At 37.5% G+C, this 11,175-nt stretch overlaps 2 protein-coding genes across 3 annotated transcripts; one reads left to right on the plus strand and one right to left on the minus strand.

Annotated features, from left to right (window-relative positions):
* Positions 1-102: 102 nt before the first annotated feature.
* Positions 103-3,447, minus strand: spaw (southpaw). The gene is made up of 3 exons (XM_043238698.1): positions 2,853-3,447; positions 1,131-1,903; positions 103-733 (listed from the first exon to the last, which is right to left on the minus strand). The coding sequence occupies exons 1-3, from the start codon at positions 3,115-3,117 to the stop codon at positions 581-583; spliced, it is 1,191 nt and encodes a 396-aa protein (XP_043094633.1). The 5' UTR covers positions 3,118-3,447; the 3' UTR covers positions 103-580.
* Positions 3,448-5,968: 2,521 nt separating this feature from the next.
* Positions 5,969-11,167, plus strand: sftpbb (surfactant protein Bb). Of its 2 annotated transcripts, none has more exons than XM_043238699.1 (10): positions 5,969-6,122; positions 6,570-6,640; positions 7,800-7,871; positions 8,238-8,354; positions 8,531-8,668; positions 9,170-9,250; positions 9,382-9,565; positions 10,144-10,274; positions 10,682-10,759; positions 10,872-11,167. In XM_043238699.1, exons 1-10 carry the CDS (start codon positions 6,071-6,073, stop codon positions 10,890-10,892), a joined length of 945 nt encoding a protein of 314 aa, XP_043094634.1. In that variant the 5' UTR covers positions 5,969-6,070; the 3' UTR covers positions 10,893-11,167. The 2 variants fall into 2 exon arrangements, with proteins under 2 accessions (XP_043094634.1, XP_043094635.1); XM_043238700.1 differs by having other exon boundaries at positions 5,970-6,122; positions 6,582-6,640.
* Positions 11,168-11,175: the final 8 nt, after the last annotated feature.

An 11,175-nucleotide genomic window follows, 5' to 3' on the forward strand; every position in this document is an offset into this window, starting at 1 on the left:
CCGTTCCACTGGAGAAAGCATTATTATGGATAGATGATATTATTTCTCTAAATCTAAATCGGTGAACAAACAAAATCATGTACATCTTCGATGGCCTTTTCAGCAAATTCTTTAATAATTTAACAACTTCCTTTTACATTTTAAAACATTTTAGATTTGAAAAACAATAAGCAAAACGATATACAAATAATAATAATGTAGTAATATATAAAAAATGCTGACGCCTACAAAGTACAAAGTCAACCAAATAAAAAATGTTTTGCTTTATTAGTTATTTTACTTTTTTTATATATATAAAAACTTATCAAGCCTGCTGATAAAAAGAAAAAAAAAAAAACATCACATTTTATCGCAATACATATACATTTCCTTAAATGAAATCTATGCATACCCTATGTACATAAAAATAAACACTCCTTAAAATGTCTTTTAAATATTAAATATCGTTTTGCGCAGCATTTCAGCGGTTCTCATTGGAAAGACTGTCCAAAAATACGTTCTTTAGTTCAGAATAATGGCATGGAATGTTATTAAACCTTTGAAGGCTTATCAGAGTCGCCCGCTGAAACACTAAAAGCTCTCACTGGCAGCCGCACTCCTCCACGATCATGTCCTCGTGGTGGCGCATGACCACGCCGTCTCCTTCGTAGTACAGCATGGAGAGCGAGCTGAGGCGCGTGGGGACACACGACGGACAGGTAACGCGCTCCGGGTGGTACAGCTTCAGCAAACTCTGGAACAAGAAAGCGGCGTTTCAGCAAACTCATGAAAAGCGCTACTAAAAACTTTCATTCTTTAGTGGACCAACAACGTCTAGAATTAGAGATTACGTGTTGTATGATTCAAAAGCAGACCAAAAGTATAAAATATAAACTATTATTAAAATCAGTAATCATTAACATCGTCCTGTAACGCACAAATTATTTTTGTATAAATCAACATAAAGTGGCCTACAAGCGTTATTTCACTAAAATGTTTAGAAAATTATAATTAATAATGTTGTGTATTGTGCCTATAGGGACTGTTGAATGTTATGTCTATCTGAATGTTACGAAACAAGAAGCCTATTAAAACGTTTATTCCCGATGCATTTTTTTCCTTTGAAATTACATCGAATTAAACTGTCTCACCTGCATATACGCGTGGTTTGTTGGGTTGTAAGACTCGTCCAGCGGACTCGGGCACTCTCCTTCGCAGCGGTACGCATTATAACGCTTAGGGTGCACGATCCATTCATCCCATCCAATCTGATCGAAATCCACCCACATATCGACTCGACGGCAACGCGGCTCTAGAGGCGTCACTGCTCGCGTCGCGTTCCCGTCATCCGCGGCGCGCATCCGTTCGACGCGGTTCCTCTTGTGGCGGCGAGCCTGCGCCGCGTCCGGCGCCCGGTTCAGGACGACGTGTTTGGAGCGCGTCGCTGTATCGATCAAGCTGGAGGCTTGGCCGCTGTGGGAAGGTTTGTTTTTGTAGAAAACTACAATCACGACCCGTTCCGCTGTGGGATGCTGGATTTTTCTTCGCCAGCTATCTGCAGCGGGTCCAGGTAAGCCTTCCCCGCTTCCGGCGTCCTCTCCGGCATCAGTCGTCAGGATCTCTTCGGCTCTTTGATTCAACCAGCGCTCTAATAACTCCGTGACATTGAAAACTCTCCAGGGCGACGCTGAAGTGTCGGGAGCCGACTTGATGCTGCCTATAAGAAGTCGCTTATTTTGACAAAAATCAGTCGCAGAGTCAGAGCAGCCCTGTTTACGTAAGTGGAAGACGTCCACAGTAACGCGCCCGGACGCGGAAAACGCCGGAAGACGGACGCGGAGCTCCGAGAGCTGAACGCTGTCACGCGCCGAGAGGGAGGACATGTCGAAAGTGACGGACCACCGCTCACCGACTTGATGACAGTCTGGAAAATAGACAAGATATCCGAGTCACCTCTTTGCAATTAGCGCTGGGTCAAATAAACAGCAATTAACGAAGCATTCACAAAAAAAAGATGGTTTCCTGCGTATAAATGTTTACAGGCTAGAGATTAAGAATTAAAACAATACAGTCTAACTGACATTTTCTTGTAAAATATAACGCTTCATGTGTGGATATCCCCTAAAGTCATTGACAACGTTAAAGCAAATAATAATAAATCACATTTTCATAAAGAAAAACGGACTATATTTTAACTGTCTAACTTATTTTAAACTGGCGCTTTTAAATTAAGCATAACCTAAACATTTACCTTTTCTCATTTATGCTACATAAACTTTTTTTTTTTTTTATCACTATCTACTTTTAGTGACTAAAAAAACATGCTTCTCTTCGTGAGTTTTATTCAGGATCGCGTCAAGGGTCCCTCTGAGCGCGCGCGGCGCGGCCACACGTCAGCGCGCTGTCAGGGAGGACGAGCTGCTTGACAAGCGATGTGTATTGAACCTCGCGTTCAAACAGACGTCTGACGGGCTAATACACACACCCGCGTACATAAAACAGCCAGCTCTTTAAAGTGGAATAAGCATTGTGACACTACTGAGTTGTAAAGTCTAAGGGTCAGATAACGCGAGAGCCCACGAGTAGCCTGCCCCAGATGCCGCAGCTTTACTCCCGCGCCTTTTCTGAATATCAAAAACTTCACGTATTAGTTAAACACACATATAGTACTTTCTTGTTTGTATTCGGACCTATAGGCTAACTGTCGACTAATTGCAAGCTTAGCTTATTTGGCACAGGTGATAGGCGGATGTGATATCATCGCGCTGTGGTAAAGTAGGTCCTACTTGAGATGTAGGCTGCCATACTGTACAGTTTTAGCAACCTGTGCATCGAAGTCGCTTTGGATAAAAGAGTCTGCGTGGTTTATTTACCTTGTGCGACCAGGCTCAGGACGAAGTCAGACTGGTGAAGAGTTGGGTTGTCTACACCGGCTGGAGTAGTTGCCAGGTCTCTGTATAACTGCATCATGTAGAGAGGGTACCTTGGATACGACTGGAGACTGAAGTCGGGATGTGAACCTGCGAAGACTTTACGGCGTTCTCCCGCGAGTGCGCCGCGATTATCGATCTTCACGCAGCCAGCGCGCATCAAGGAAACCGTCAAGACGGCGAGCAATACGATTGGCAGGGTTTCCATCGCGAATCAATAAAGTTTTCGATCTGGTACCGATCTGTAGCGTCCGATTCCTCCTCTCGGCTCGTCTGAGGTCCGGGCTGTGGACGGCGCTTTTAAAGTGCGCAGCTGGCCCCCGATGACCCCTGCCATCCTGTGGTCTCCGCGGAATCCCTCTGATCCGTGAAGCACATCAGAGGAGAGCAGAGCTGTCAAGTTCACTGCTTCTCGAAACTGTGCAGGCATTTATTTGCGCGAGGCGTGACACTCTCGTGCTCTAACGTGCCAGCGACATCCTTTGATTTTGGGCCACCCAAAGTTAGACGATCTTGTTGATTCAAAATTGCCTATGATGCAGTACAGGCTATTTACAGGATATATATATATATATATATATATATATATATATATATATATATATATATATATATATATATATATATATATATATATATATATATATCTGAAAGTGTTCCTTTAAAATCAAGTTTTTTTAAGTATCATTAACCTAACAGTTTATTTTAAGGATCAAATCTCATTTAAACTAGCATACATACTACTATTGCTGCAATACACATCATTTCATAAATCTTCTGATTCCAACTTGACAATTGCATACTATTAATAATAGTTTATTGAGACAAAAGTTGCAGTTGATAGTAAGTTAGTAAAAACTGACCTTGAAATAATGGCATATATATCAGACCTAATTGAGCCTTCAGCCAGCCAGTGTTTTTCTATATAGCCATTGGGAAAAAAAACTGTTATATTACATGTTATATCATGCTGTTATATAAATATTGTTATATATGTGCTCCGGCGCGGATGAATCTAATGTTTTGAGGTGAATGTGTATCTGTCAGTCACCACACCGGTGGGAATCCTGTACTTAGTAATCACAGAAATCTAGACTAATTCTGAAATATATGACCCAAATAAGAATTTTCACCGGATATTGTCATGTGAACAAGTACTAGGTCTGCAACACTTTGATCTGACCAACTGAGGGGAAAGTATTGCAAAAAATCATGCTACCAATGGAGATTAAATCGAAAAATTATTTAGCTCAGATTACATCAAACCCTGCAAATTATTAACATTGTTGTACTTTATTCTCACATTATTAATGTTAACAACATCAGTATTGCGTGACTATGAGCATAGTGCGTATTAGTATAGATGGTACTATTAGTGTCAGGAATTTCTAAAAACTTTGAAGTGTGTCTGTCATGAGACAGAGCTCCGGACCTGCAGCAGGTTCTGGCCAAGAAGCCCTTATTCCTAACTAAAACTAAACGATCTATGCTCTCTTCTCTATGACCTACTGAGGGACATCCAACGCCATTTGCTGCTAACACACACAGACACAAAACATTTATTATTGTAGTTGCTTTTGAAAACAGTTGAATAGATTTTGTTTATTTGAAGAATAGAAAGTTATCTGAAATAGAAATATTTTGTAACATTATAACATAGTCTTTAACATCACTTTTGATCAATTTAAGGCATCCTTGCTAAATAAAAGTATTCATTTCTGTCATATTTTATGGTGGCCTTAACTATGTACTAACATTAAAATGAGTAACAATGTAAGGGATGGGCCAACAGTATAACTGAAGACATTAATTAATACATGTAACTACATATATATATATATATATATATATATATATATATATATATATATATATATATATATATATATATATATATATATATATATACCATGCATTTTGTGTGTGTGTGTGTGTGTGTGTGTGTGTGTGAATACAAAAGTAATCAATGTACATTTTATTAATTTGCGATGGTGCTTTTTACATAATGTATAAATAATAAAGAGACTTTTTATGTTGAGAGCTTGTAATTTACCATTTACCATCATTAGTCCACCTCAGCGTGCTCTGCCTGTAGTGCTCATCCTGATCTTTGATGGACTTGGGGCAAACGAATGAGAAAAAGAGGCAAACCCCGAAACCCGTGGTTTTCTGCCTCTTCTTTGCATTCTCTCGAGCTATAAACGACGTCTCAACCACAGCGGAGTGCGGGACAATCTCACACACCTAAAATGTCTACGCTAAAATGTATTGTGATTTTTATTATTATTCTTGAATTTACAATAGCAAATGCTCTAACATAACTCTTATTTAACCTACAGCTCATTCTTAATTCCAAACCCCATGGTTATAGGCTAATATCATTGTTTCAACCATATCAGGCTAATAGCCTGCACTAATAATAAGCTGACTCTTGTCTGAATATATGTCTGAATATATTCCAGAAAGTACTTACCAGCTTTTAACATGTGACAAATATACTGAAATTTGATATTTTAGTTTGAAAGACAAAATTTAAAATAAATAAAAAAATATCACAACCTCATGCGATGAAGCATGTTGTGAAAAGAAGACATCAACTCAATAAATGTAAGACTAAAGAGGATCTAAGCTTGTAAGAATATAGAGGTTATAGGAACTCACCTCCTCTTTACTCACAGTATTAAGATTCAATATAGTTGAATAATATAACAAATAATAATAAACTTAATTTCAAAAACTAAAGCAGAGATTCTGAATGAATGTGAGTATTAATGATTGTTGTTCAATAACATTTCATTTGCATATTCAAGCAAAATCAACCTGAAGAAACTAATTTCCCAAAAATTCGCCCCTCTCTCTGTTCATGGTGCCCCTAATTAGTTCAAGGTAAATAATACAAAAGAGCCCACGACCTATGATTATCTTACCATACATAACTAGATAACGATAACCAATGAATGTTTTTTATTTCGTCATGTAAGGCTTCCTATGCAAATAGACTTTTGTTAGCGAATCAGGACGACCGTTGCTGGCTGGTTATTAGACTAGCTACTTCCTCATCAAAATACTGTAAAAGATTTGGGCAGCTCATCAGTTGAACACAGAGGTTTGTGGTACACTGACTGCAGCTCTTCTCACTCCCGAGCACTGATTAAACCATCATGCAGTTTCCCTGCATCACTTTTTTTCTCTTCACTTCTATCTTGACTTTAGGTAAGAGTTTTTGAATGTTCTACAAAGCTGACAATATTTTCTTTGCATGACCATAACTATTAAACACAATAATTAAAATGCTTAATATTACTAAAAATGATTAACTTTGGAATTAAATTAAAGGAACGGTTCACCCAAAAATGTCACTCTCAAGTAGTTCCAATCCTGTATGAATTTCTTCGTTCTGCTGAACACAAGATTTAGATTTAGAAAAAAGTTTGTAACCACACTTTTGAGTCACCAGTGACTTAGTATTTTGCTAGAAAAAAAGTAAATGATGCCAGACTTTTCATTTTTGGGCGAACTATTCCTTATAGTCTATATTTTAGGCTAATATAATAGACTTCAATGTACCTCAAACTGGCTCTTTAATTTTCCCAAGGCAGTTGATCAGTTCGTAAGTCAAGTTGTTTCCATATTAATGATTTAAATACTTTGCATGCTCAGGCCTCTCTATAGGATGGGCTAGAAGTGTAGACTTTAAGCTCACAGAACCACAAACGCCCAGACTTTCCATGGTGAGTGAACAACAACAGCTTGCATGTACAGTATGCAGATGAAAACAATTATTCTATGTGGATCAGTTCTTTTACACTGTTTATAAACTAAGAATGCTGTGATATAACCTATACATATATTATAAACTACTGGAATACACTAAGTTGATTTATGTATTTATTTATATTATATTATACTTTTCATTTCTGAATTCTTTCTTTTGGGACAACTACTTTTCGAAGAGATTACTCTTAATACTGTTTGTTCCGTTTTTTATCCCCGTGGAAAATAAGGCAAATTGAACATCCTAGACTAGGTTAATACTTTCTTGAGGAAGAAGCACTGGCCTGATCTTTCAGAGAACTGATTGTAGTCTAGAACCGCCCATGGAATCTGCCATTTGAACAAATCAAAAAAAAACAAATTGACGACTTAATCGCATTTACCACCACCTACTGGCAGTTTTAATTTATTATATATATTTTATTATTTCCATAGTAATACTAATAAAAGAATTAATTAAAGGTATAGTTCACCCACCCAAAAATGACAATGACAAATTTGACCCGTGATTAATTTACGATTAATTAGATTGAGCTGTTTCTGATCATTCTTCTTTGCTTATTATTTGCATGTGCCTGCTAATTTTAATTATTAGCAGTGAAGGTCTTGCATTATTAAAATGCATTGTTAAAAGTAATGTTACACATTCAAGGAACACACTTGATCCAAAACCTAATGAATAACAAATAAATATGGAAAGCATCACATCAATATCATAGATATCAAGTTCTACTTCACTTGGACCGTTAGTAGACTGTCAGTATGCTACGTTCTTTATCCTGTCTTATGAACATCCTGTCTTATATATAAAGCTTGGTTTACAGTGAATTAAAACCCTCAAAAGATCACATCAACATCTGTGAAGTGTGAAACTCAAAAGAAGATCTGAGAATCTTTACACTTCCTTCTTTATAGATAGATAGATTGATTTCTCTTTTACGCATACGAGACTAGAGGTTGTGAGAGTTTGCGGTTTTATGTTAGAAACAGCATCACATACGCTACTTTTTTGCACATTTGACAGTGTGCTAATTACATTGAAATTTGATTAATTACCTAGTCAGGACATTGAAAATACCTACTATTCCACTATCCTAATCAATGCATGTTCTTTAGATGAACACGTGCACCAGCTGCAGGAAGATTGTACAGTTGTTGACGGAAATCCTCTCCAATCAAGACTCACAGGTGAAATTGTGTTCGTGATGCTTACTAACACTTAATCAGTGATTAAGTTATTTTAGTCCATATAGTTTGAATTCTATATTTTCTTTGTGCCAGACCTAGTAAATACCACCCGTACAGCAATCTCATTGCAGTTCATGTCTCCTGACTGTTCGTATAGCGGTTCAATTTCATTTTAGAGAAGTGAAATTTGCAGTTGCTTTATTTTCTACCTAAAATGCCAGTTTCACTTTCTTACGGCAGCGTGAGCCGCGTGAGGCGGTGCCTGTATATTCATTTTTGTTTCCACTGAATTATGTTGTCTAAAGTTTGCCGTTACAAACGATTTGGAGTTGTTTGTGCATCAACCATGATCGTTCCTCTTTACAGCATCTCTTCGAAAAAGCTTTGGACAAGGTTTGTTATGAGCACCCTGTCATCCCTTTGTGTTTGGATGGAGCAAAGACGTACACACATGTGATCATCAGACATTTCAGTGCATTTGCAGTGAGTTCTTCTTATTTTAACATCATGAAAGTGGGTGACAGCCAGTTTTATTATTACAACAAATACTATTCAACAGACTACAGTTAAGATTTATTACCCGGTTTGACTCTTTGATTTTTTACATAAATAATAGAATCCATACACAACACAAACAGGTGTTTTTCCCCTCATCACAGAATCAGAATGGTGACGTATGCGCAATATTGGGATTGTGTGAGAGTCAGTCTAAGAGAAAAGCGCCATCAGAGCTCACCGTTGACTTGAATGAGCATGGTTTGCTCTATGCAAAACCCTCAAGAGGAACTAGTCAAGAGGTATGTGTTAGATAGATCAAATTGACACTTGAGTCTGACATGAAAAGTATTATGGATGCCTGTTAATTGACTTGATGAAGCTCCGTAGGGGTGGACAATACAAGCAAAATCTAAAATCTTGATTTCCCGAATAACCTTTAACTGGCCAATTCTTAAAAGAATCATTTTCAAAGTAACTTTTTCCACTATAAAGGACCTTTTGTGCACTGGAAAGTCCATTACTGGTTACTGCTGTAATTTAGATTGCACGCAATCCTTACATCCAGCTCCTCCAATAAAGTTAAGTGTAGTACCTCTATCTAAAATAAGTTTGTCGGTACACAAAATGTTAATTGAAAAAAAGCATGGAAATGTCCTTATAGTCAATGTAATATATACTGCTCAGTTCTTTAGATAGATACACATTAGATAGAGCTCTGTTCAAATGATTATTTAGTGTACAACTCAATATTCAATAAGACTGCCATGACTCTCAAGATCTACTACTTCTCTTTTTCTTAGATTCAAACCAATCCCATCTGTAACTTCTGTGTTTTCTTAATAAAGACAATAGAGAGCATGTTGCCTAAAGAGAAAACTGAAGTAAGTACTCTGTTTTTGGAAATCTCGTACACATTTTAAGTGTAAAATATTCATTATTTAATTTAATTTCCAAAATGCCTAAATATAAATGGCTCCTGAGTTATTTTCCATTTTGCTTGTTTGACTTGTAGGAAGCTATTGTGAACCTTCTGGATAAAATCTGTGACTATGTGCCTTCACAATATAAGGACACATGTAACAACTTCATAGAAAAGTATGGAAAGCAGCTGGTCGATCTGCTGTTGTCCTCTCTCTCCCCAAAAGCCATCTGCTCTGCGCTGGGCCTGTGTCTTTTCCAAGAGACGCCACTGTCGTGTGAGTAGCCCGAGTGACAGCAGAGCAACGCAATCATTCTTCCTGAGGTTTAAACGAAACTGAACAGTATGGCACAAGCACCGCCAAGGTCATGGTTTCGATTCTCAAGAAAAAGAACTGAAATTTGAAATAACAATGTGGACCTTGAATTCCGTTAGGATATAAGCCAAATCAATGTATACAAACGTAAATCCTTAAAAGATTTTAAACTTTTAGACTTTTAAATTTAAAGACAGTGCACTTCTGTTAATGGGTGAAAGAACAACACACAATATGGCAGATCAGTCCCGCCTTCTGAATAAAAGAGCCAATCGCTAATTGGTAAATTCATTGCATCACTGCAGCTTTGTTAGAAGCTCCGGTTGCTTTGACATCTATAGACTGCGCTGATGACAAAAATGACAAAGAGCTACACTCTTAAGTGACTATAGGTGGGACTGAATTTATGATATTCTGACTTGGTGCTTGCCATGAAAAAGTTTGACTTTCTGAGGCCAGAACTAACTGAGTAATCATTCTTTCTGCGTGTAGACTTACACCAAGATCATACTTAATATGAATTTTTGTGTCCTCTCCAGTATCAGACTGTGAGTCCTGTAAGATTCTTGCAGTCCTCTCCCAGTTTCATTTGGGTCACAATGCCACTGAGATCCAGACCACTGACCTGCTCCAGAAGATGTGCCACCTCCACCCCAACGCTATTCCTCAAGTAATGATAACAATACATTATGAAAATCTTTGTTCTCTTTATGTTAGACGTCCTTGAATAATATGTACTTACATAAAACTATTAGAAAGCACTGTTTATACTGTATCGCATAAAATGTTTGGTCAGGGACAAATGTTAGGGACAACAATGTAATTATAGATAATTACAGAAACTACATATTACATACAGGAATTTTAAAACTAATTACAATGGGAAAAATGCATGTATACAATACATTAAATTTACCACTATCGTTTGAGCAAAGAATCATGCATTAAAGCCCCTTTCACTATTTCAATTTGCCTATGTGAAGTACTCAAGACCATCTGACAGCATCTCCTGGACTGATGTACAATAATGATGTGTTTTCAAAAAATGACTGGCGTGTTGTTCTTGCGCTCTCCTAGTGCGAGGGGTTCGTGAAGCTGCATGGCCACAGACTCCTGAAGAACGATGGAAAACAACCAGCCCTTACTGCATGCGAGGTAATAACTGCTCATTTTAATTAACTTTACATTGGGGTTGTTGATCATGGTATGCGTTCACACAGGACTGGAGAGATTCTGATACGAGTGTGTTTTTTTGTCTTGTCAACAGGAAGATTACCTTTGCAAGTGACCCAAATGAAAGCGATCGTACTAATAAGACTCAAAGATCAGAAAAGCAACCTTTTTACTGTACTTAACCAAGCTTTCTCTATCAACTGCCCTTGCCACACACAAAATCATGTCAAATTTGACACATCCAGTAAAAATTGAGACAATGACTGTTTAATCGATTTTGAACATTTGACCCGAAAGGCTATTTGTGTGTGTGTGTGTGTGTGTGTGTTATAAAATAATAATTTCCTTGATTTTTTGTTCAAATGATGCAAGAAATAAACTGTACAAATAAAAATGTC

Source organism: Puntigrus tetrazona, chromosome 5, assembly GCF_018831695.1.
Source record: "Puntigrus tetrazona isolate hp1 chromosome 5, ASM1883169v1, whole genome shotgun sequence".
NCBI lineage: Eukaryota > Metazoa > Chordata > Actinopteri > Cypriniformes > Cyprinidae > Puntigrus > Puntigrus tetrazona.

Bases quoted from the DNA above. Each gene is read 5' to 3' on its own strand.
- spaw (XM_043238698.1), bottom strand. From the start codon at position 3,117: ATGGAAACCCTGCCAATCGTATTGCTCGCCGTCTTGACGGTTTCCTTG. The intron at 1,904-2,852 runs GTAAATAAACCA...TCTATTTTCCAG, and splicing joins CCTGAGCCTGGTCGCACAAG to ACTGTCATCAAGTCGGTGAG. The intron at 734-1,130 runs GTGAGACAGTTT...TTCTTGTTCCAG, and splicing joins CAAACCACGCGTATATGCAG to AGTTTGCTGAAGCTGTACCA.
- sftpbb (XM_043238699.1), top strand. From the start codon at position 6,071: ATGCAGTTTCCCTGCATCACTTTTTTTCTCTTCACTTCTATCTTGACT. The intron at 6,123-6,569 runs GTAAGAGTTTTT...TTGCATGCTCAG, and splicing joins CACTTCTATCTTGACTTTAG to GCCTCTCTATAGGATGGGCT. The intron at 9,251-9,381 runs GTAAGTACTCTG...TTTGACTTGTAG, and splicing joins TGCCTAAAGAGAAAACTGAA to GAAGCTATTGTGAACCTTCT.